This window comes from Aquila chrysaetos, chromosome 3, assembly GCF_900496995.4.
Source record: "Aquila chrysaetos chrysaetos chromosome 3, bAquChr1.4, whole genome shotgun sequence".
NCBI lineage: Eukaryota > Metazoa > Chordata > Aves > Accipitriformes > Accipitridae > Aquila > Aquila chrysaetos.
Genome location: NC_044006.1, coordinates 68,688,779 through 68,714,927, shown reverse-complemented (window position 1 = coordinate 68,714,927; position 26,149 = coordinate 68,688,779). Strand labels below are relative to the sequence as shown.

The 26,149-nt window shown below is 39.3% G+C and overlaps 1 protein-coding gene across 1 annotated transcript in view; it reads right to left on the bottom strand.

Annotated features, from left to right (window-relative positions):
- PTPRN2 (protein tyrosine phosphatase receptor type N2) overlaps window positions 1–26,149 on the bottom strand; it is a 664,954-nt gene that overhangs the window by 220,119 nt on the left and 418,686 nt on the right. The window contains exon 12 of the mRNA XM_030008997.2: window positions 20,479–20,543. Coding sequence (XP_029864857.1) covers window positions 20,479–20,543 — 65 coding nt within the window. The remainder of the gene's footprint in view (window positions 1–20,478; window positions 20,544–26,149) is intronic.

The following is a 26,149-nucleotide window of genomic DNA, read 5'->3' as shown; positions in this document are numbered from 1 at the left end:
AATAAAATATCTCGTAAGTCACATAAATCATTGTGACATTCTAATCCAACCTCTATGATCTCTATTCAGAAATCACAGCAGCTGTCTTTTAAAGTGCCCTTCCCAACAGTAACAAAATCTGACCCTATAAATGAGATCAAAGCTTAAAATTACTAGATACTAGTCAATGATAATTATTGTTCTGTTACAAGTAGCAAAATTCAACCACTGCACCCATAAAGCACTTCAAATTTTACTAAACTATAAATGGATTGTTCTTTAACTAACTTATATGTGCCCATATGAATTGGGCTTATGTGATGCATAGATATATGTAGTGCACGGAATAGGAATTACGGTAGGAGCATAAAGTTTATATAAAACTTGTAGTGTATTTTAATCCTGAGTTTGCAGTGGAAATAAACTATTTTGTACATTTATCTCTTCATGAATTTACATTGTCCTCATCACCATTAGTAGCAGAGCAAGTCCCACTAAAAAATACGAACAGAACAAAGCTCTGCCTTCTCTTTCCTGAGCCTGTAAGAATAGCTCACAAAGGGCCGTTAAGATACTAACTACAATTTGTTCTAGCTTTCAGAAATTCCTGAATCTGAAGCAAGTTATACGAAACATAATCCATGCTTTTAAGACTAGCAAAGGCTATGTGGTGGGTATGTAAAAGTCAGACTAAGGTTGTATTCAATGAGTCCATGCTAGAAGAATCCCAGGGGGATCCCTGGAGAGACTGTGGTAGCGCAATGGACAGCTACACCACCGCCTTCCAAAGGGGCCAGCTCTGCTGAGGAGCGTGGTGGCAAGCCAGCTTGTGCTTTTCCTTTTGGGAAATTTGCACAGAGGTGTTTTTGGCTTGGAATTAGGCCAGGAAAGTGAACCCAGGGGATTAGGGGACTATGGAAAAGCTCCTCATTTTCCCTGTCTTTCCTTCGTATGCAGGGACACTTGGGTGTGGTAGCCTTTCTACTACCTATGCTTTATCTTACATAGGTATGATCCTAGTGCATTTGTGTGAGACCTAAACCAAAGCAATTCCTCCACTGATTTCACTGCATTTTGAATCGGAACTGTTGTAGGCACACAGTCCTGAGCTTCTTCAGAGCTGGAAGCAAGCACAGAGGAATAAGCTCTGGTAGCGACTGTGTCCAGAACAATTCCAGTCAATTCTGAAAGTTTTTCTTGGGCCAAGCAAGACTGCAGCACACTCATCCAAAGCCTCTGGTGATTCACAGAGGGAAAATAGCTGCAGGGAACTTTAAATTTGTTTGTCAAGCTAGCTCACCCTAGCCAGTCTACAAGGTATCAGAAAGCCGTGAAAAGGATGGCATTCCTCACCCTGCACAGCGGTACAAGGTCACCACCCCCCTGGCCTGGTAGGAATAGAAAGGATGCTCTATGTGATCATTGCTGATTGTCACCCCAAAGACATCTGTGGCAGATACATTTATTACATGCAGAGCCTTTGATGTATGGCTTTGAGCATGGACTTTGAGCAGGTGAAGAAAGACAAAGAGAATTTATTACTATTTATCATGTGCCAGATGGTAGCAATCCCATCAGGATCAGGATGGTTGTCCTAGGGACACACCAAGATCACCAGCAGTCAGCAAAAGACTAAGAGTATAGAAAACAAGTCCTTGGAAAAGGCATGAGGCCATATTGCACAAGCAAGTTAGTACTGGGAGCATCTCAAGGATGAATTTTTCTTACAGGTAAGGTATTAGTTCCACCCTTTTCCTTCTGCCTTCAAAAATTTGTCCTTATTTTCTAACACTGGAGCTGGAACTGCCAGTACAGAAAGGAAATCTTCCTGATACAGTGTTGGCAACCACTTTGCTTTGAGCAGGAGATGGGACAAGGTGATTCTAGGGTCCCTTCAGCCACCGCTTTCACGATTTTGTGGTTGATTCTCCAGATGCTTCCAGGAGTCAACAGGCTTTGTTGAAATATGACAGCAGTATGAGGAAACTTGACCACATTTCTCAGAAACACCCGTGCAGGTCACCAGGGATGGGCATTACAGTCATGGTTGTTTGGGCCGCAGGAAGAATGAGACATAGCTGACAGTTCACTCCTATCCCTATTTTGGGCTATGGTCTTCATACAGAACCAAATGCTGCACATCTGATGGATGTCTCCTGGGCAGTACAAACAACTGCTTTCCCTGCTAAGCTAGGGAATGCACCCTTCCAAATTTCATAAAGCCATCATACAGAAGAGAGGGAGGATTTGTTAGGTATTAGGTGAAAACCTTATGCTCAAAGCTAACAGATCTTTGCAAACAAGAGCACTTATTGTAAAAAAAAAAAGGTGCATGTTTGTAGTACAAAGTTATAAGGTAAAAAAAAGAGGTAAAAAATAGCCTGAGGAAAAATACTGTGTGAAGGGTTGCATCAAAACACTCAAGTGCTGCTGAATACTTGAGCTAAGCATGTGGCAGTCACCTCCCATTTATACCACGCTGTAAAACCTGAAATAGTAGGTCATAAATGTGCCCCTATGACAGTGCTGCATCTGAAAGGTCTTTCTCCTTGCCCAGTCCTAGTATGACATGGGAGATGTGAACAGTCAGTTCTTCATGCAATTCCCAGGTAAAATTTAAAATATAAACAGAGTTCCAGAAAATTGCACTGATCTCTTTTTGACACTTCATAATTTTCTCTTGGTAACCTGTTTAAGTTGTAGCAATCGCCTGGAAGACATAAAATATGATGGGGAAGGTGAAGGAAAGGAAGCACTTACTGCTAACTATATACTGGATAGAGAAGTGCCAGTCATGATCTGACCCGATATAAATTTCTGTATGAGAAGGGATTTTCAGAAGAAAACAAATGTTAAATACTTGTATATAAGTGTAAAAAAAGTAAACTGTGAAGTCATGGGCTATTAACTAATCACTATACTTCAATTAATGGCAGCATACCGTTACTAGGTAACCCCTGATAAGATGTGTGCATTGGCTGCCCGAGAATTACTAGAGAAAAGTGATTCCCTCTGCCACCACCACCACCAAAACCATCTCTGAATCAAACTGATTACATAGGAGTTTCTGTTTTGACTGATTTTATAGGAGATAAATGCTGACTACATTGTGTTTAGACAGATGAAATCTGCACGCTAGTTGATAAAATCTAAAAAAATGCAATCACTGAAGTGCACTTGTTGCTTTTTCAATGGGTTCATTTACCCTTGACATCATAACGCTGTGTGCTGGAATCCTGAGTTCTCCGACTGATTTATTTTTATATACTGCATTATATTTCATAAGATGTGAAGAGTCAGATGACTGGAAGCTGACTCTGAAAATCAATGAGGAACAGATACCTACTGGCATTTATGAGCAGTGTTGCCCTTTTACAATTTTTTAATATTTTTTACTCTCTTTTTCACAACATCACAGTTATGTGTTTGATAGAAACCTGATATTCAATTCTATTTGAGCATTTTTTTTTCTTTATTTTGGTTCACCAAGTTAATATTAAATTAAAATGAATGCTAAGCCAGTTCAGTAAACAGTTTTTAAGGAAATATTATACTGGCTTATTTGTTCTGAATAACATAAAACCAAAAACCAGACTAAAAACAAAACAGAGAAGAAAAAGACATCCCCAATATGAAGAACTACATGGAAACTGCTGGCAGAAGATAATAGGTTTGATTTTTTTAACCCAGCTGTCTAGCATTCAGTATAGTATATGTACTCTGCAAACTATTTTGGCAAAAAGACTTGCTATATCTCTAACAATGGGTCTTAATATTATTCCTTGCTCTGGAAAATCAGGCACTCTCAAGCAAACTAGTTAAAAGGAATCAAGATAAATTCAAAGCTATTGCACCCTTCTAAACTTATGATTTTTACAGTGTATGTGAGTTGTCTCCCTCTTCTGGCTGATCCAGGCGACCCAAGGGACATACAACTGTTCAAACACACGAGGCTCCAGGTTTGGTTTGGGCACAGCCCAGTCAGCTTCTCTCATGTGCGCGAGTTTATATGGAGACTGCAGCATCTACCTACAGGTACAGGTTTGCAACTGGACGTTTTCTTCATAGTAAGCGCTCTGTCCTCTACCATGAGACTACCTATCATCCCCTAGGAAGGGGTGAGTAAGCAATGAAACAACGGACAAAAGAGATGACAGCATTATTATATTTTTCTTCTGAGTTAGCTTTGAGGTTAGGGGACACACCAGGGGTTTCTACACTACCAGAAGACAAACACAGTTGTTTGCATACACTCCAAGTGGCATGACTATTTTTGTATCCCAATCATACATCTCCTCTGCTGGCATCAGCCAGGGCTCTTTCCGTGGCATACATTGCTCACAGCTTGATGCAACAAACTGCCCGACAACTATATTGAGAAACAGCTTGTTTTGTTTTTCTAATTTGGAAAACAAAGGCACACTGCAAGCTGCGCTGACTGGGAAGTCATACATCTTTAACACAAAGTAAAAAGGAAAAGAAAAGAAGGAAACATCCTCCAGTTACAGCAGATACCTTCCTCTTTCCTTGCAAAGTAGTGCCCTGTCAGCATGGCCGATCTCATGCCACTTTTCAACACCAGCAGAAAAAGAATGAAATCTTTGTTGTCTTTGTGTTCAGAAGTTAATATTAGGGAATTCATTGCCTGTGAAGAGAGGGCTTCAAGCTGCTGGAAGAGACTCTCTGGTGGGATCAGTTATGAAACTAATGTAGACTACAGACTATTCACTGCATAGGCCAGCAGGTCTCAAAGGGTTGCCCTGGAAGGTAAGTTAACCACTGGGCCATCAAGATCCAGTCTGGCCCAGATTAACATGGTCCAGCCCGATATGAGCTTTCACTTCCCCTCAGGCTAAGTCTTTTTCCAGGGAAATCCTTACAACAACAGGAGACCTTGCAGCCTGATTTCAGGAAATCACCTCAACCTAGCCTTGGGGACCATGGCCCAAGAAGTGTACAAGGGCTGGGAGACCTGCTGGACTTTGATTATCTGACTGCTCAAGTTCAGTGTGCTCACACACTCCATGAACACAGCCTTAGTGCTCAGACAGTTAAGGATGGCCACAAATGGTTGAAGATCACACTTGGGAATCCCTAGGACAGGCTTATCACACCAACATGGAGTTCAATGAACATTATTTGTACCAGTCACGTCTTCAGCCAACACTACAGATTGTGATATCCCAAATTTACCTAGTTATTTATATGACAGAATCATCTTGACGCCTCAGATCTAGTGGAGATCCCACCTATTCAGTCTTAGCTTTTAAACTGAATCCCCTTTAACTACACAGCCCTCGCCTTTGGCTTTCCCTGTAATCAGTGGTGGGAAATAAAAGGCAACTCCAATCATAGCTGGACTCTGCTGATTATAGAGCTCAATTGACTACACTCCTATCACAGATGATTCAGTTAAGTGTCAGTACAACTAAGTCAGGGGTGGATAATGTTAGCTGCTAATAGACTTTTCTAATCAGTGGGCTCACATCTCACTGGAGCAGGTAAGGAGGCAGGGAAGTCTTGGAAACTGTGCGCCAGTCTTTCAAAGCTCTGGAAAAAGCCAGAGCCAGTCTTATGAACTGGGAGGCTGGAAACTGTCTGCCTGCAATTGCTTGTTCCTCCAGTGTCCTGTGAAACAGAGCTGGTGTACAATTTCTGTAAATGAACAGGATTGCACCAAAGAAACAACTTGCATATATCATTCATCTTCTCAGTAAAATGACCCAGCAAACCTCTGAGTATTTTCTAACCTGTCAGGTATTTAGCATGGGCGGATCCAGCCTGGGGGTTCCCTGTACCTGCTCCATCACGGTAATTAATAATAAAGGTATTAGACATTGGGCATGCAGCAAGGAAGAGACCTTGCTCTGAAAACTTTACAGCCTGAATGGGCTGGGTAGGAATACTGAACTCATACCCTGCAAATAAGTCATTTCACAACAGAGGAATTCTGTGTTTCCACCTCTCCTGAGCCAGAAAAGCCACAGCTGACACAATTTTTCAAAGTCTGCTCTCCTGACTTGTGGTTTGATGGCAGGTTTCTAAGACCATGTTTTAATTTAAGGCAGGTGTCAATACAATATATTGTTGTGCCACTGTATATAATAAAGGTGATTGCTTTCTTCCATTTCTTGGAGTTTATTTGCATTCCTAATCAGAGACAGAATTTGGCTGAGCAAATTTGGGAGTCCCCAGGATGAAGCAGAAATTTCAGCAGAAATTTAATTGCTTGAAATGTATCAAGTTGCCATATTTTGTTTATTTGCTGAGATTCAATTACAAAAATTGCCAGTCTGCAACTCCAAATTGCGTGACAACTGTTGAACTTACAGTCTCACAAGGATAATCACCCAGGAGCACAACAACACACACATCGCTCCACTACCATAAATTAATATAAGCTGCCAGTAATTGAAAAGGGCAGAATAAACTCCGTACCTCCTTTATTCTCTGACTGGTATAATGAGGATGTCATTTTATTGTCTCCTGGGTGGGATCTTTTGCCACCTCAGTTGTTACAGGTTTTTTCTAGACACGTTGGGTACAAATATGGTTTCACTTCACAAAATGTCTCTGTGCCCTCACCAGTCTGTTCATCCTTGTCAAATCAGGATTTCACACATTGTTTTCTGCACATTCCCTAATCTTAGAGAAAGTTTCATTTCCCCAGCCCATTGCCATCGGCTATTAGTCTGGCACAAAACTCAAGCTCAAAATGAAAAAGATAAAACAGAAAAGACAGCAGACACAGCTACTATTGCTCTGCTTTCTCTTGTCACAGCTAACAAAATATGCTTAATAGCACCATTGTGTTACTGGTAAGCCAAAGAGACAACCAGGTGTATCTTGTCATGCCCCATGAATATTACCTATTCTTGAAATATTCTATATCTGCCCATTAGTGTTTCCAAAGTTCACCATGGCAATAGATAGAGGAACATTCCGTTGTCTAATGGATACAAAACAGCAATAACAACATGGTATTAGCCACTGTGGGTGTTACTGACCAACAAGGTCACAGAGAACACCTGGATCTGCTCCAAGCTTCGACTATTGAAACCAAAAGACCAAAGTCCTAAAATGACAATTAAAAATTTCACAGATTAATAATTAATTTTTTTATATTATGGCATACTTGTAAGATCTCAGTTATCTGACAGATTTTTAGCATTTTCGCCTGCTTGGTATCAGCAAAGTAAAGGAACTGAGCTTGTTTAGAAAAGAGACAAGATTATTTTGCATGACAAGACAAATATGTTTTAAAATGTAATGAATTTGTTTAAAAAAATTTATTGGCAGATTCTGGCTTCTATGGGTGAAAAACTCTTCTCTGGTTTAGAAAAGAATGATTTTCCTTTTAGCATTCAATTTGCATGCCAATATACTTTGCATATCATTTACATACCATGAAGTATCACAACCACTTTGTCTCTTATTGTAAAATCCAAGATCAGCTCCTAGCATTTCATAGCTAGGATTATTAAAACATTTTGTTAAGTCAAGTCTGAAGATAAGCTTTCATCCTGATGCTCCTGGAATTGCATGCTAATGGGCAGGAAAGGTGAGCGTCTGTTTCAGGGACTGGATTGGGCTTTGGGTCCAGTCCCAAATTTCTCACAGGCTTGTTTTCAAATTTGGACAATTTCATTTAATATCTTTATAACTCAGATCCTTATTTGTGAAACAAGAAAAATGATAATTTTTATTCCCTTTCTTTTCTAATCTTGTCTTTTTTGAGTGATTATCTGTAATCACTCAAAGGCACAGTTTTCCTATCACTCTATGTGTGAGCAGGCACCCAGTGAGAAACCAATCCTGTCTAGAAAGCATTGCTGTAATGCCCCTGTTAATCAAAACTACTCAGCCTTTTTTTCAATTAAATGATTTATGCAAAGAAATATCAATCTGCTACAGAATGATTTTTTTCATAGATCCACACAAGTTTTAGGGAAACTTTGAAAAGGAAATTTTTTCATGTCAAAGACGTGATTTTTGGTTACAGTTCAGGTGACAGAAACCTTTACCACCATCTACAGTTTAGTCTCAGAGCACTCCTATGGGAAACTAAAGTTCAAGCTTTCACCTGCTTGACTCAGAACAAAGATCTTGGTATGAACCAGGAGCTATGTTGAACACCTACCTCTCCCAGGTTCTCATAAACTATCTGGAATATTAAAATATCTACAGAAAATGAAACAATTCCAGGAGGCTACTACCCAGTGTAGATGATGAGGTTTAGCCCACCTAGAAAAGCAGTGCAGAAAACCAGGGTCGACCTCCTGCACAAGGACCTACACCTCCACTCTATTCTGGGACTCTATTGTTGTGCTTCTATCATTAAAAACTAGGAAAAGACTTGATTTCATCCAAATGGGAAACCAGCAATGCTCCACAATATCAAAAAGCTCTGCAGCACACAGAACCGTATCCTCCTGAGCACTGCTAGGTGTATACCTGGTACTTTTGGGAGGAAAATCAGAGCGCACATCCTGAAGCTGCCTGTGATACTTCAGTAGCGTCAAGTAGCAGCTCCCTGCAAGAAGGTGACTGGAAATGGGACCCAGGACCACCGCTGAGGGCCATGAAGCACTTGAAGCCTCTTCCTTACCTCTGGCAAGAACCCAAGGACATTATTTAATACAAAGTACCTTAAACGGCTAAAATAGGTTGCAGAGACTAGTGGTGTGAGTACTCACACTGTACTGGATATATTGCTTACAAGTAGCACTGCATTGCTTATCTCCAGATACTACCTTGAGATGTATTATGGCTTAATGCTTCTCTAATCAATAGATCATCATCATAATCTCTCTACTTAAGACAAACTCAAATCAGCATTCAGTAGAAGCTACTATAACTGATTTGATCTTTTTTTCCTAAATATTCCTCTATTGTAGCCAAAGTTCCTTGTTATATATGAAGAATTCCCAATTCTCTCCATGATGAAACAGTTATTATTTACGCTAAAATTAATAGCAAAACATGTAAGAAGGTGCAGTCAATAAAGAACTTGGATCAGGTAGTGCTGCCTAACCTGAGTGCAGGCTGCTGCTGTTCTGCTACCGAACATGATGAACTTCACAGAGTCAATTTAGTGTCTTGGGAAAAGGCAAAGAGAAAAAAGGCAGCTCTGGTCTAAGCACCACTCTGGTCAAATGGGTGACAGTTAAGAGGGGCCATTAATACTCTCAGGTGTACATCTTGCTAGTGCAGGTAGCACTAGAAAAATGGGCAACTCTTTCTTTTAGGAACAAATAATGGGATTTCCCAGAAAATATCTAACTACTTTACATTATCTGGCACCTGCATGCCAGACACCTGTACGCTGCCGAACACCCATCTGCTATATATGCTACATGCATTTCTTTTCTTTTTTTTTTAAGCTTGGCAAAGCAGTTGATTAGGAAGATAAAATCTCTGAAAAACATTTTGGACAAAGATGCCAGCACAGATTGTACAGTAAAAGATATCAGGTCTGCCAATACATGCACACCACACTCTGCAGGCTGCCTATACTTGCCTCTCAATGATTTATTGCACAAATTACTGGAATTCTGAAAAAGTACAAGCCATATCTCCATATTTCTATTTGGTATAGATTTGACAATGAAAGGATGCAACCTCCTCAACAAGCAATATTTGCATTCTAGCTATTCTCTTTTCTTGGTCAGTAAGAATATCCTTTCTTTCAGAGCAGTCTCTGCTTACCTTTCCTTTCTGCTCTCTCCTGCTACAGGCAATATAGCCGAATGCTGCTGATATGACTTTTGTCCGGTTCCAAATCTAAAAAAGTTACCTTTTGTATGACAATTTCCCCAGGAGTTAAATAAACTCACTGACGGTATTTTGAGTTTTAAGAGGACTGAGTCACACATTGCTTGTGTGCGCACGGTAGCTAGATGAAACTGTCTAGTGTCCAGTAGCCCTCACAACTCTGCTAGGTAGATCTCAGAAAAAACAATACCCTTCTATGAAAGGATGTGCTTAAGAATATATTTAATTTTTAAAAAAGGTCATAAACCCCCCAAGAAGTACAAGGAAGGACAAGATACTATGTACAACTACTGAGTTCAATAATAATAAAAAAAGTATGTCAAGGCAAACATTTCTTTTAGGTGGACCAGATTTTCATACTAATGTAGACAAAAAAAATCAGGAAATATTTTTAAGTGAATATTTTAACAGACAAGTATACTAATTGAACTTATTAACTGATATAGAAAGCACACTACTCTCACTTCTGGATAAACTGTGATACATTTCGTTCACGTGATATGTTTTTTATATGTTCTCCAGTTGGTAACTGCCTGACTGACTCTTCCATTCAGTGCACAGCACACAAAATAGAAGTTAGCTCTTCAGGTTGTGCATATGCACGCACAGATACGTAGATACACACACAAAACCCTAAAGCAACGTACCGCACTTATCTTCTTCCCATTTTTAGATCATACATATTTCATTAAGCTTCATGCAGAGTGTCTTCTGATTTATGGTAATTGTCAACAAAAGCAAAAAATGCCGACAATTTTAACCCTGCAGTACTGAGGATTTAACTGGGATAAAATTAAAATGTTTAGGGGGAAAAAAAACCCCACAACACCCTAAGCCACTGGGAGCTTGACCCTTGAGATGTTGTCAATTTTTTATTTTATTTTATTGTGTTTGTTGTCTGTAGAGGCAGATGCCAGCAGCAACATCTGATGTACCGGACACCTCCAGTGTTATCCCAGCATGCTCATGGCCTGGAGGACTTGGAGTGAGACTAATTTCCATATCAAACCCAATTTAGATGAAACATCTTGGTTTAAAAAAAAAAAAAAAAAAAAAAGCCAGCGCATCAATAGCCCCTTGATTAGATTTTCATCTCCTGAGCAGACAAATATGAATATTTATTACCATGAATGCAGATTTCCCTCTTTCCATTGCTCTGATCTTGAATATTACCCACTGCTAATTTTTATGAAAATTTGGGCAACATAATGTTTTCACATAAACTGACAGTTCTTGAGATAATCCCGTTATTGTTTGGTGGGAAATGACAGTTTCCGCTTATTCATGTGTTAACGAGGGATTAAATATTGTTTTTCATCACCGTAATCTAAGATGGACTGGAAATTAAAATTCGAACATTGTGCATTAGCAGAGCTTTGAGGACCAGAATTTGTTTGCATTCACTTAGTAGAGATCTGTAAATTAACAGTTTAACAATCAAGTGAAATCTGTATCATAAAGACAGCATTGACGTTTGTAAAATGATGTAATTTCTCTACCTGCTAAAGGTAAAGAGCCAGAGATAAATAGTTTGCAAAATGACATCCCTTTGCAAGAGCAAAGTGCACAGTGAACTGTTGTCAGCTGCAATGGTCCTCGGGTGTTAATGGACTAGGTCATTTTTCCGTGGCACAGAATCATGTCCCTTTTCCTTGTCATGGGTTCTGATACTCAAACACTTGATATGCTCAGATCACACTGAAAAATCGCTCTATGATAGATCTATCTGCAGTGCTAAAAGCAGTCATATTGACCCAGGAGCTGTTTTCACGCATGCCAGATGCTGTGCTCATGCCCTATCCAGGTCTTGGTGTGCAGTCCATAGACACATATAAATCTTCACTGAAACGGGTGTTTTGCTGGAGCTGCGGTATATAGCTATAAAGGATCAGTTATCTCCTCAATGCTTGTGCCTAATGCCCAGCAATGTACCAAAGTGAAAATAGAGACTTATCAGTGACATTCTGCAGTTCACGAGCCATTACATTGCTGTTTCTACAGAAGCTTTGAGTTACAAATTCAGTTAAGTAGGTTTGCAATTCTATTAAAAATTCCCAATATTTCCCTTTGATACCAGTCAAAGTGCAAGCAAAACTAAAACTATGCTTAATCAAAGCAACTCAAACATCTGCCTAACTAAACCTCAAAACTATCTCGTCAGGATAAATCTTGCTGATTCATGGAAAAAAGAGACAAAACTGAGCTTCAACAAAACAAATTTAATAGGGATCCTCATGCTTAAATTTAGAACCTGGTTAAGAATATTCTGACTAAAATATGATTTTATATGTATAGCACATAAAGCCTTGCATTCTGAAGGACGCTGAAGTGATGGACATGCAGCAGCACTACAACAATGTTGCCTCGAAGGGTGGAAACTTAGTGATGTACAGGTGCAAAACTGTTCTGGGCAGGATGAATGCCAATGTGCCACCAAACCTTCAGCCTTCCCAGAAAGCAGGTCAGATCTTCAGTTATACAGCCTAGTACTACAAAACCTACAATAAATGGCACAGCAATTCTTGTAACTAGATAGAAAAAAAAATCACTACCTGCAGCTGAAGCTTTAATTCCAAGGAAAACATGTGCCTTAACACCCGTGCTCCAAAGCAGACCACACCGAAGCTGCCTGTTATGAATGGTCCCTGGCCTGGATCTTGCTTAGACTTGGAAGCAACACAGCCTAGAAGGGTACTAGTTGGCACAGGACACAATGTGAGTGACCATGCCAACAATTTAACAGTACAGATGAATGTGGGACCCTGGCAGGTTCTGTGCCCTATTCTTGCTTATTTTACTAACGCTGACGTAGCTGTAAGGCCCCTGATGCCAGGGATTCATATAGAAAGTTTGGATGTCTCACAGCTTCAATCTTAGCCTAAGACACTTACTGTCCTATGCTTACAGAAAGAAAGCAAATATCCTGGTGAGTGGCTTTCCATGTCGACCTGGAGGGGAACATTTGCTGCCCAGGGACTGCTAGAGAGAGGGCTGAGAGACCGGGATCTGCTACCTTTTCCTCTCCTCAAATAGTTAAATCTGTGTTTGAGATTGCTTGAAATCCATGTGTTCCTGCCAGGATCAAGCTCTTGCCTCTGGAGGTGGAAGAATCTCCCTTCTCACAATTTCTGACCAGCTCTATCACTCAAACTTCAGACAGTTAAACAGAATTTATTCTTAATCTACAGCTTCCCCAGCCAACCCATTAAACCACTGAAGAATTTGTTTTCCTTTGAGTCATAATGAACTGGCTGCTGGTAGAGGGAGGATGCTGAATTTCATGAATCAGTAAGATATCTAGTACAAACAATCACATTCTCCTATGTGAAGACCTACATATCTTCTTTATGAATATATCAAATGCAGGCTGCCAAATCATAGGGTAGATAATAGCATTGATTTTTAAGCAGAATTACCCTGCAGTTTGCTTTATGTAGTCGGTGCTAGTATCTAAATCTCTTTTCTCTACAGATCTATAACAGTTTGTAAGGGAAACTGCTTTGAAAACAATGGCATGACACGGCCTAAAACCAAGACTAATCCTTAAAACAAACATATGCTACTTTTTTAATGGAACAATGTTAAAGAAGACAAAAAGGAACAACACTGGTAGGATGCATAAGTTCCTGAAGCCACAAGGCAAACCGTATCTTGTTTCATTTTACATGATACTGAATAAAAATTGAATTGCTGTAGTTGCCATGGCAACTGCCACATCACTTGGCACTTCTGCTCCTTTAAATCACACAGTGCTACTGTAAAGGAATTCATGAACCAACATGACACTTGAATACTTGTGCTTTTTATACTGTTTCAGGAGGAAAACATAAATCAATATACACTGATAGTTGTCTCTGAAAATCAGGTTTGTTGTATTTTTCTTAACATTATAATCTCCTCATTTCCTTGTCGTGTTCTTTAAAAATTTGTAAAGAAGGTGGAGGGCGTTGTCACAATCAGAGCACAAGAAAAGAAATTACTACTGACACCTGATTTCCAAACTGAAGCTGTGACCTGTCATTCAGATGTCAAAATACCTCTGCTATGCAATATTCAAATCAAATAGAGGAGATAAACATTGGAACTTTGCCCCTCCACAACCAGAGACGGTGTGATATGTGACAGAAGACAGTCTCAGTAGCATCCAGGCATCTCTTTAACTCTAAACTTATCAGTAGCTTAAAAGGAAAGCCTAACTACATACTTAGAGCTAAGCATATTCTAAACGTTTGCAGAGTTGGGGCCATGATTTATATTGTTTAGTATGTTCTGTATATAACATGTAGTCACAGAAGGTATACGACAAAATAATGTGGTAAAATGATATACATATTCATGCTGTATATTTTTTGGTTTTATTTTGCCATTTATTAACACTCTGGATGCAATTTATTTGAAAAGCAGCCCTCTAGTGGGCTATGTACCATAATGAATAGTTAATAAATAGCATTAACATTATCTCTAAATATTAGCTAAAATGCATTTTGCAAAAACATACAAGATCTTAAATAAATGAGCCATAGAGCTCTATCATTCTCTTTGGAGAAATTTAATGTTCTGTTTAGCTTTATTCCTTAAAGCTCTTGAAGCATTACTTCTAAACACTACTGTATGACTAACTTCTGATTAGCATCACTTTACTACACATGTATACTCACAAAACTGTAATAGTGAGATATTATTCACTGCCAGCAAAACTCCATAATAGTAGTATATTACTAGTAGCATGCTATGTAAAATATAATCTATGAATTTTTAAGGGTTACACAGCTTTAGAATCTTGAATTTGTGTGTGGGGGATAAAGTAAATCTTCCTCATTGTGCCTTTACCAAGAATATTTCTAGGATTGCACTCCTTAAAGTTTTTCATTTAATGATTACTTTTCTTAAATTTACATGCCTTAAAGCAAAGAGCCCATCTGTGACCCGACACATGCCTTGCCCATAGCAATGTATGTAGCTCCAAAATTCTGTCCTCCTGGAAATCTCTGTTCAACTGCTAATCAACACAGCCACAGTGATCAGCAAAAGCCAACAGTAAGAGCCGTCTGCAGGAACTCCAATCCCAGATCTCATGTAACAGGAAAAAATGAATTTGTTGATCTCTAAGCCTTGGGTTTTGTAGGAAAAGATGCTGAAAGCAGGCTCATGGAAAAAGCCCTCCCTGGTGTCCCCTGGTCTAAGAACACTTAACTGTAATGCAGAGGTGTATTCCCTCATATGCACCTGTGCTTGGCTTCAGCCTAATTAGTTCTGGTAAGAGGAGGGTGGGTTTCAATGGAAGTTGAAAAACTTACCTGTAACTTGGGCTAAAACTTGAGTATTTGTGCATGCACAGCTGCTGTTCCTACACTGTGGTCGGTATCAGAGCTACCTTGGCTAAGTGATCCTGGGTATAGCATCCCTTTCTATCCCAGTGTACTTCTGGGCGCAATACCTGCTCCAGATCAGGAGCATTTGCTGATTGTCAAGATGTCACTGTAAGAAAGGCAGCTGGAGTAGATAAATCCCTCGCTAATTTGGTTTTTACAAGCCAAAAGCCAACCCTCAGCATTCTACCTAGTAGTCGGAGAGGATTGGAAGAAAGCTGACACCTTATTCTTCAACAATTGCAAATGATTTGTCAAGTTCTACACTCACTCCAGTTTTTTATGGATTTCCAATATCATTCTGGGTAAAATCTGGATACACAGACATTAATGACAAAATTTGGCAACATTAAGGAAGATAACAAGTTAGAAATCTGACTCCTGCCTCAAAGAGGCTTGCACATCACTGGAAAGTCTGTCTTATCATGTCCTCTAGCTTCACCAGAATTTTAAAATGCAGATTTCTTTATTGTAGTAACATCACTTTATGCAACATCAACATAATTCTACACCTATCAAAATATCTATAAATGAGAATATCCTGAAACATGTCAAAATATCACTGTGCTATTTTAGAACATCTAGAGGTATGGCAAAGTGTTCATTTTGCATATATTTTGGGTTATTTCCATTTGGTTTAGAAAACTATTCTAATTCCTATGGCTGCCCTATGAGAATCACGATTCAGATCCTACAAAGTTACAATTCCAGTGATGAGTGTATTTTGTGCAGCCCTACTGGGAAATTGAAAGAGTTAATTTAAAATAGTGTATTCCACAGTGGGTGCTGTTTTACCAGTTCAAGACAGAAACAGTGCCATTCCCTCAGTTTGTTTCAGGCCTCGATTCAGATAACTTATTATTCAAATCACAGACTCTTAGCCTCCAAAACCTGATCTGAATCATAACACTTTCCTGAGCCACCGAGAACCTGACCTGTTATTCTGAAATTGTTGTTGAAAACAAATTTGAACCAAAAGCTGGATAAACAGTTATTTCTCCATGCCATAGTAACTGCATTTGAACCATTATTTGAAATTTTCTTAAACTAGGGCTGGGCTTGAACCAGACCAACTCCGGTCACGGCCAAGCTCAGCATGGAATTGAACTGAAAAATACTGCGCATTTATAATAATTCAAAAGTGCTTATGTGCAGAGAAAGAAGTGGTTAAGTTCCTAAAGGATGTGGAAGGAATTCCAGGTTACTCAGTGACCTCCATGCAGGGCTGCGGTTCATGGTGCCTGCTGAGCTCCCTTGGGCTGGAGACCAGCTCCTGGGTAGAAGTCCAGTTGGACTAAGTTTTGCATGGGACTGGGGCTCCCGACTCCGCTGAATCCTGAACTTGGCAGGAGTCAGGTGGAGCCGTGCTGCTGCTAAGGAGGCTTTCCTTCCATGTGAGACCAAATGCTGTCCCCCAGATCTCGCAGGGGTGCTCAGCCAAGCAGAGCAACAAATTCAACTCTTATTTCTGCAAAATGCAATTGCTCACATCGAGTTGGGAGATAGGAGAATGGAGTTGTGGGTCCTGCTTAAATGCTGTTCAGCTCTTCAGTTTTTTTACCAGTACTATGCCTCTTATGGTATTATGCAAATATACACATAGATAACACAACACTTACATTCATACCCTCACATACACTCAACTATAGGAGGTTCTTGAACTTCTGAAGATGACCTTAGGACTTCAGAGATTTATTTCATGTGTGGGAGATCAAAAGAAAATACCTCAAAGACAACAGCAGCTTCATTGTATCTGAATAACCAAGAAGGTGTGAAAAGCTCACGATGAATTTGTGTGGTGCAAACATCATGCATGACAATGAGCCAAATAAATCTGGGAGGGCTACTGTATAGGAGCTTTAGAGCTGTTATAGGTGCTGGAAAACTCCAAACAGAAAATAAACATGTTAGGGAATATAATTCCAGAGGTAGTCAGTACTACAGCAATGCACACATCCTCAGGATTTCAATGTCGGCATTGGTTTTCTCTACAGCAGAGTTATTCCTGACTTTCTAGTACAACAGCCTTCTCACAAACAAGATAGGTGCCAAAATAATTAGCACTTTAAGAGTGATACACAGCAGATCAAACTCAATCCAGCTCTCTGGATCCCTGGACTGTTGAATATTCTGCTGGCAAATGTTAGATGTTGAGGTAGATACGCTTTGGGAGTACAAGTAAGGGTCTGTTGTTCCACAATGACCTGAAAGAAGCTCTGCTTACCCACAGTCCAGACAATGCTTTGCACTATATTATCTAAACTTTCCTATGAAACATATAGAAGTTTTAAATCAACATCGTGACACATGAGCAGCTTCTGACATTGCAGCTTAGGAACTCATTTTTAATCCTGCTAAGTCAAAGCCTACCCTACATTGACACAATGCAGCTAACCTCAGCTCTATCCAAAAAACTCACTGAAGCTGTGGAAATCTTTCACATGACATAAAGATGATGAAGTGTATTGTAGCTGTGGTAGACTCCAGACCCGTGTTGTTAATGACTACATAGCACATGTTTATGCAGTGACATAAAAGCAATTTATCAGCCCTCCCCGGACTTGACTGAAGGGCTCAGTAAGCTTGGTGTGAATTTTATAATCTGTTGTTGCTTTCGAAATGCTTTTCTTGAGATAGAGAGAGAAAGTGAGAGATTGAGGAGCTCCGAAAAGCATTTCTCCTCTCCACAAAGAAAGAGACGGTTTCCTTCTACTGCACCCAAGGCCTAGGTAGTCACTGGTGTCTACACATTTCTTTCTGAGGCACAAATCCTGTTATCATAGATCAATGCCTAAAAGAGATTCCACTGTCCAGAGCAACACATGAATTATTGCTGAGCTTAGAACAGTTCCTGCATTTGTTTATACAGCTGCTCCATTTGCCACTAGTATCTCAGCTATATTTCTCTTGAGCTATCTCAGATATGAAACTTGCCATGCAAAATCAATCCTTTTTATTTTACAGTCCTGCAAGTGAAGATTATATATTCATTAACTTTGTCATGAATCTGACCTACTGTCCAAACAAAAACGTCATTTCTCATTCTGAAACTAAAGAGTTTTTTCTAAGTACTTTTGATTTGAGCATCTTAACTTTGGTTTACAGTTAGCATTACATATAATTCCATTCCTTCAGTGTGAAGAAAAAGAAATCCTTATTCAACAAAAGGCTCCTTCACTATGTTAAAATATGTACTTTCTATTATTTTAACACTGTTAAACACCAGGGTGAATCAAAAACAAACAGCAAAACTGGATTAACATAGTTAGATTTAACCTGAAATAGCCTGAATCTGATACCCTCTCAACAAAGAAACAGCTTGGTTACAGCACTCCATTATTTTTCATGTAGGTGAGACTGCAGAAATGTATTCATTATGTACACAATCATATCTGATAAGACTTAGAAAAGGGAATGTACACAGCTGGGAGAATTCACATCCAACAAAATATATAAGCAGCTGAATAAATGTTCTTCCATCACCTTAATGTTCCAAACCACTTGGTTCTTTTGCTGCTGATCACCATATTTCAGATGTAACCTGGAATTTATTTAGGCTGAAATGTCTGCTTCCCTTCAGTTAATTCATTTTCACTTTTTGCCTTTTAAAAATACATATTTGGCAGAGTGTAAAGCACAACCTTCTGTCAAAGTCTTTATTAATCCAAGTACTATCACCAGGTTTTTTAAAAGCTATGATAGCCTAAATATATGGGAAGTGAGTTCTGCAGCGACTTTTACTAAACCAAGCACAAGAACCAAACTGGGGCGATTTCTAGCTTAAGAACTTGTCCATTTTTCCAGTTCTATTCTTAGAACTGGAAATTTTAAGACCAGCTGGTCTTAGGATACCCTCAAGGCTGTATCTCCAGTACGTCCTTAGACTACCATGGTTACAACAACCCTACTACTCCAATGTGGATTAATGATGCATTTAACAGGTGACAACTTCTTGCATTTCAAATATCTGAAAGTGCTTTCTTTCGCCATTGATAACATATAAGACAACAATTCATTTAACAGTAAGTATCTGAAGTGCAGTGGGCTTTCGTTTTCCAGCTGACTTTGAAGTCAACTGGAATCCATTCAATGACTGGAATTGGACAAAATACATGGAAGTATTTCATTAGCATAAGGACTCCCGTTGGGTAAAATTCTACTGAATGTGGCTTCCATAGTCTGTGCCACAGTCCTGGTTCTCCTGTTATTTAGCAGAAAACAGGGCTTGCGGATAGTGCAAACACAAGCTTCACCCTGGCTGGAAGTCAGGACACAGCCTGAGGTGCACAGCCATGCTCCAGGATACACTTCCCAGCTCTTGAGGTTATGCACCCTTGAGAACCTCAACTAGTTAAATCAGCTCCAGTTAAGGAGAGATGCTGGCTTTCATTTTCTGATGATTTCACCTATGTTTGTTTCCAAGTTCTAATTCTTACAGCTTTGACCCTGAGCATCTCAGCAGGTCTCAGTGTTGGTACCTCTTCAGGACCAAGTCTTTTAATAATGTGAATAAAGTTACACAAAGAACCTCAGAAATCCCAGCAAGTTAAGTTCTTAGGTGTGAACTGATAAAAAATAGAAATATAAAAAATGATAATCAGTAAAAAAAGAAAAAAAAAGTAAATTCCTTCAGTATATTACAAGTTAGTAATTCATTATTATTAATACTGAGAATAATGTAATCACAAGAAAAAGGCATTTGTCTAGCCCTGTGAGCATTCACCACTAGCAAAATTACTTAAATGAAAAAGGAAAAAAAAAGATAACTGTGTACACAAAATTAGCACGAGAATTAGCAATCAACTGTAGTTCATACAAGGTTCTTAGCAGATAGCATCATCTTTATTAATAAATGATGAACTGTTTAGTGGAGTTTTTGCTTAGTGATATCACCAGTATAACAGACACATGTTTTATTTATGTTTCAAGTTACATCCAAAATAAGCAAGTCATTCACTGTTAGATTCTCTCTAACATCTGAAGACTCTTTACCCCAAATTTAAACTTTCATTGATCTAGATGAGATAGCACTCTATCAAAACCAAGGGGAATAATACGACGACTTCAGTTACCGTACTCATCTTTGGGGATTTTGTTCCTGTGATACAACAAAGCAAAAAACTGCATTTCTTAAAGCCGGCTGCACTTTTCTCATAAGGATGGTATTTTTTTCTCTGTGGGATACAGTGCTATTTGTGCAGCAGATTGTATTTTGACAGATGCAACTGTATCATAAAAAGGCCCTTAGCACTATCAGACTGGTAGCTCACAAACGTTCATGAGCTCCAGGATTTCTTAAAAAAAACCCCCAAATTAAAATCTTTTTGAGAGTGTAAAATGCCCCCAAGCCACTTACCTCCCCCACACCAGTCTGCAGAATTTTCAGTCCAGTTGTTTTTTCAAGCTTCTCTTTGTTTATAGCTGTAAGGAAAATTAAGATTGAAAGAGTTATGGGAAAGCTGGAATATGCATGAATTTGCAGCATGTACAACATAAGCAACCTGCTTTCCTCCATCAATAAATTCATGACAGTTCCTACCTATGCCATCTATGGAATATCTTACCCTGACAGCAACTCTGCTGGTCAGTTTTTTGAATGCATAGGTATGCCGTTAATTGTTCATTATTATGTGAAAAAGAAAGCCAAACTAATTCTAGTCCTCTTGTATGCAAACTCACAAACATTTAACACACATACACAATGTGTTTGGAAAGTTCTCTTCAGTGGAAAATTCCCACTGTCTTCCTTGCAGTGAAGACCAGAGCAGCACCTTACCATTACAACAGCACTGTCACTGTGTAGGACATTTCACAACAAATACAGACTCTTACCTAGCAGGTAAGATAAATAGTTTATTTCACAACATAGGGATGCAATGCACAATGTTTTCTTTTTTGAAATTTAGTTTTTTCCTATTTATCATCTTCCATATCAGTAAAAGCATTCAAAACAAAAACAAAGTAATGCAGCATAAAACAGCTAAATGCAAAATAGAGCTAGTAATCACTAAGACTACATCTATACTTGCAACCCAAACATGTCCAGGGCATGAACTTGAGCACTGTCTTACCATTACCCATACTTCTAAACCATTACTATGGTCTTCACATGACTTTGACCTTTGCCCGCTAGTGTTCTCACAAAACAACGCCCAACCACCGTTCTGGGGACAGCACAAGGATGAGATTATTCCCAGCTGGGGGTATGGGTAAGGTCATCCCATTTTGCATGGGAAGACTTTAACCTTCTGGATGCAAACTGTGTCAGTTGGGCTCATGGCCAAAACCCAGGCACCTGGCTTGATTTATTTATGAGTAGAAATGAAGCCTTGCAGCCTTGTTAAACTCTCCTCCCTTTAGCCGTCTAGTCATTGACTATGTAATCCAAGTGAGTCATCTACGTTCTCTCTGCAGTCAATGGAAAGGGATGGACATTTAATGCGATGAGTCATGCCACATAACTTACACACATCTGCAGGCACCTATCTCTTTCCTTTGATTACGGACCCAGTTTGGATAGACTCGGCTTCTCAATTTAAGTTGCCTAAAGGAAACATTCCTACCAGAAAGGACGAGAAGTATGCTAGAACATATTGTACACTGCAAATTTACAGAAAAATACTGAAAGGAATTAATATATTTTTCTTTCATTTGTGAAAAATACTCCTCAATTGTTGGCATTCGAAACATATTCAAAACAGTTCAGATTGCAGCAGACAATTCTCAGAAGCAATATTATTGTGAACTGATGCTTTATTTAGTTTGTCCAAAGTGCAACACAAATGACTCACATTTATTTCAGAGGCAAGTCTTATCATTAGGGCTCGATCTCATCTCATATATCCAAAATGTGGAAAGCTTTTGGTAAGAGTTTGTATGTGCAAAGACTCAAGAAGTGAAACCTCAAGGAATTCTAGTACAGACAAACTTTTCTGACTGCCTTCAGCAAGGGATGAATATTGCCTGTGATTTAAATGGAGAGGAAAGCTCTGTCCGCCTTTTAGACCCACACAGCTTTATTTTTGCTTCTTTTTAATATGCTACTGATTAAGCAGATAGGAACATGGAGTCCCAAGCTAAGAAAGCTTAAAGGTTTTTCTGGATGGCAGCCTAAAAACCGCATACAATGCTCACATACTTAATACTTATGCCGTGCTTTACACATTCACAAACATATTTATTCCACCCGGAGTCACAGGGACCACACGAGAAAGAGATTTGCCTGGACCACGTGATTTGAGGGTACATTTTCACTGTGTTGTATAGGTTGTGCGGTATGAATTTCCCCCAAATAAGTAAATCTTTGCTAACAAGCTTGATTTTCAGCCTTGAGATAGACTCTGGACTATGTTGCTTCACTGATGGCTGATGACCTGCCATGTCAGGTAACAACATTCTCCCTTTCGGATGAGCCATTTTGTTGCAAAGGTGTGCCATGCTACCACTCTGGCTGCCTCACACCCAGCATACACATTAAAGGCAGTTTTCTACCAAATACAAAACTTTAGAAGATTTATAAACACAGAAAGCTCCACAGCCTCCTTCAAAGAAATTGAATGGTCCAACAAATGATTCTTTGGTAGCTTAGGATAAAGAAAAATGCACAGCAGAGTGGCTGCAAAATAAATGAGTATAAGTAAACAACAAGGCTAACATCCCAGTGTGCAATTTCCTACCACATGAACAGTTAATAGAAAATATTGGGTCTGCTGAATCACTGAATTTTATAATTACTATTACATATCTGACCTCCTTTTTATAGGTTTCCTGCAGACTTTAATTATTGAAGCTTTGATATTAAAAAACAAAAAAAAGTTTATTTAACACCCCTCTTCCCCCCTTGATATTGGCTAAAACACAAAGGACAGCTCTGACAGCCACGCTAACATAAACCCTGCCAAAATTAGGAGGCATGAAGGCATGACGTGTTATTGATTAAATCATAACCTGAAAATGGTCAAGCTAAGGCACCGTCAGATTGCAGGGAGAGACACAGCAGACGGTCTATGGCATGTTCAGGAGCATATTTTAGCTAACCTTGAACTCCACAAGCAGTTCAGGAAGGTCAAGAAATTCTGTCAAAAACGCTGGTGCTGAAACTGAAGCTGAAGCATCAACTACATATCAAGCAGCTGCTTCAAGCTGCTGAACAGTGAATATAACTACTTAACTTTTCTATGCATAACTATAATTGAGAACTTAAGACCATAAAACATAGTCAATAGCCTATAGATAGATGAGGAAGAAATGGTGGGAAAATAAATTCAGATATTAAGTCTCATGAGGAGCAGCTGAGGGAGCTGCTTAGTCTGGAGGAGAGGAGGCTGAGGGGAGACCTCGTCGCTCTCTACAACTGCCTGAAAGGGGGTTGTAGTGAGGTGGGTGCTGGTCTCTTCTGTCAGGTGGCTGGAGATGGGACGAGAGGAAATGTCCTCAAGTTGCGGCAGGGGAGGTTTAGATTGGGCATTAGGAAAAATTTCTTTACTGAAAGGGTTGTCAGGTCTTGGAAAAGGCTGCCCAGGGAAGTGGTTGAGTCACCATCCTTGGAGGTATTCAAAAAGTGAGTAGACAAGGTACTCCAGAACATGGTTTAGTGGGCATGATTGATGGTTGGACTCGATGATCTTGAAGGTCTTTTCCAATCTAAATGATTCTATGATTCTATGATTCTATTAAGAACAAGCTACTAATCCTTTGAAAATTGCCCTAAGTTTTTTTAAAGTATTTTAGTGTACTACCTGCTAACTTTTATTCCAGTACAAATATACAGCAGATGATGTTTCTCTTGCAAATTTTATGAACTGGAAATGATAATTCTGGGTAACATGTTATATTGCACATTCCATCAAAGTTGATTTTTTTATGGCCACAGTTTTAAATCCTGAAATACTAACGGAGAACTGACAAACTCATCAGCAGAGGCATAATAAAAACAGCTATTCAAAAAAAAGAAAAAAAAAACCCAAAACCAAAAAAACCCCAACCCAGTTAGCAACATATAAATCCCTTTTTTAATCTTCCACTGAAACAAAAAGGGCTTCCAAACACACAAAAAAGGAGGCCTTTAAATTAAATTCACTAGATGAAGGATATGCAAATTACCTGAAGAAGCGGAGCCCTATAATGTTCTCAAAATTCTGCAATAGCCTATTTAATTAGGATTTTAATTTATCAGAATAATTCTTTGCACTTGACAATTTATGCAGTATTCCATATAATTAAGCACGTAGCTACAGTGGAATAATTTTGCCTACTCTCTGTATACCAGTTATTTTAACCTGAAAGAATCTGTGGAAGTCTCTTCTGTGATCTAAATTACAATGGGGACAACTTAATGGCTTTGCTCTATTAGGGAGCACGATGAGGGTGTTACTGAGTGTTTAAGGATAGGAATTGTCACTGTTCATAGTGTTCACTAACCTGAGGGAGGTCTGATGTGTTTTCTGAGGGCTAACGTTTACTTCCTTTAGCAAAGTTATCTGTCAGGAATTTGAGCGTCTAGTTTTGTAGTTGGCAGGTTTAACCTTAGAGTCCATCGGCTATTAGGAGAAGCAAGTTATAGAGGGCTTCGAGCAGACCTCCAATCTCATTAGAGCACTTCTGGAAGAAGGAAGCCCTGAGAAATGAGTGGTTTACAAAGGTTAGCTATAAAGCAGGTTGCCAAGTACAACCGCACCCTCCGGTTTACTCATGGGAGCACACACCGGCACAAGCGAGACAAGGGAAGGGTTTTTTGCAGGAGGCTTCCTCGGTCTGTCTCCTGTGCTGCTGCAGGATTTACCTGCTCCAGAGAAGAAACCATCCTTAGATATGAATAGTATTTGTGGGAAGATGGTGTGACTCACAAGGAAACCTTATTTTTCTGCTGTGAATCTGACTTTGAGGGTGTGCTGTAATTAACTAAATGAAGGGAAAAAAAAGTACTTACAGACATATGATTCCCCTGACCTCTATTACATGCCCATTTTAGAATGAGCCAATTCCTGCCCTAGACTCAAGAACTATATTGACTGGACCTCTAGTCAATAAAATGATGGAGGGCAATTAATTCAGATTTACTGTAGGCTGTCAGATGAATTCTACAACAACTGTCTTCTTCCCATCAGCTTGTTGCGAAGCTCCTTTCATAGAGCCACATTCAGAAGAATTTCATTTATTTTCCCCTCTTTGAGGAAAGGAAAGGGAAAAGGAGGAAGAGAAATCCAGAGAGATAGTAAGCGTTTATTACAGCTTTTAACTTTTTAACAAGTTTCTCAAATCTAAGACAAGCAGACATTGCATTTATTTACTTCAAGTTAGTCTTTGCTATCTCCTCCCCTACAAAGAACCCCGTGATTATATGGAAAGCTTCTTCATAGGGTGGACCAGAAAGATCACCTTTATGTTTGGCAGACCCACGCACTGTGCTGTGCATATACATAGCAGATACTAAAACCTTTGTCCTTTGCAATTCAAGGAAAATGGATTCCCATAATATTTGGGTGCTCTCCCTGCTGAGAAGAACACAATCCCAGAATAAACCTGCCTTTGCACTGTCCTGAAACTGCTGAGACATTCACACCACTAAATGAGAATGGGACAGAGGAAAACCACAGTTGGTTCAGTGCTCCCTAAGTCTTTTCCCTACAGAACAACCCAATGTTACATAGGTTTTCCCCTCATTTCCCCTCACCTCATTCACTTTCCTTTGTTGCAAGTAATTAAAAAGTACTTTAATGAACGTTGAATTAGATACTTAGGTACGACTATGTTCAGAAGAGCATACTTTCTGGAATACAAGATAAAATGTCCCTGACTTTGGCATATGTCTACAGGGTGGTGTGTCCAGCACTGGGCATTTCTTCCAGGGTCTACAGCCTGTGAATCTGTAACTCCTCTCCCTGGGCAGGAGTAGCATCAGGCTGTAAGTAAAAAGTCAGAAACACAACGTGAGCATTCAAAATGCTCCAGCTTGAAACAAAAATGACTAAGTCAGATGGCCGGATACAAGGAGAAGAAGGCTCCCTTTACTAAATTTTACAGTTCAG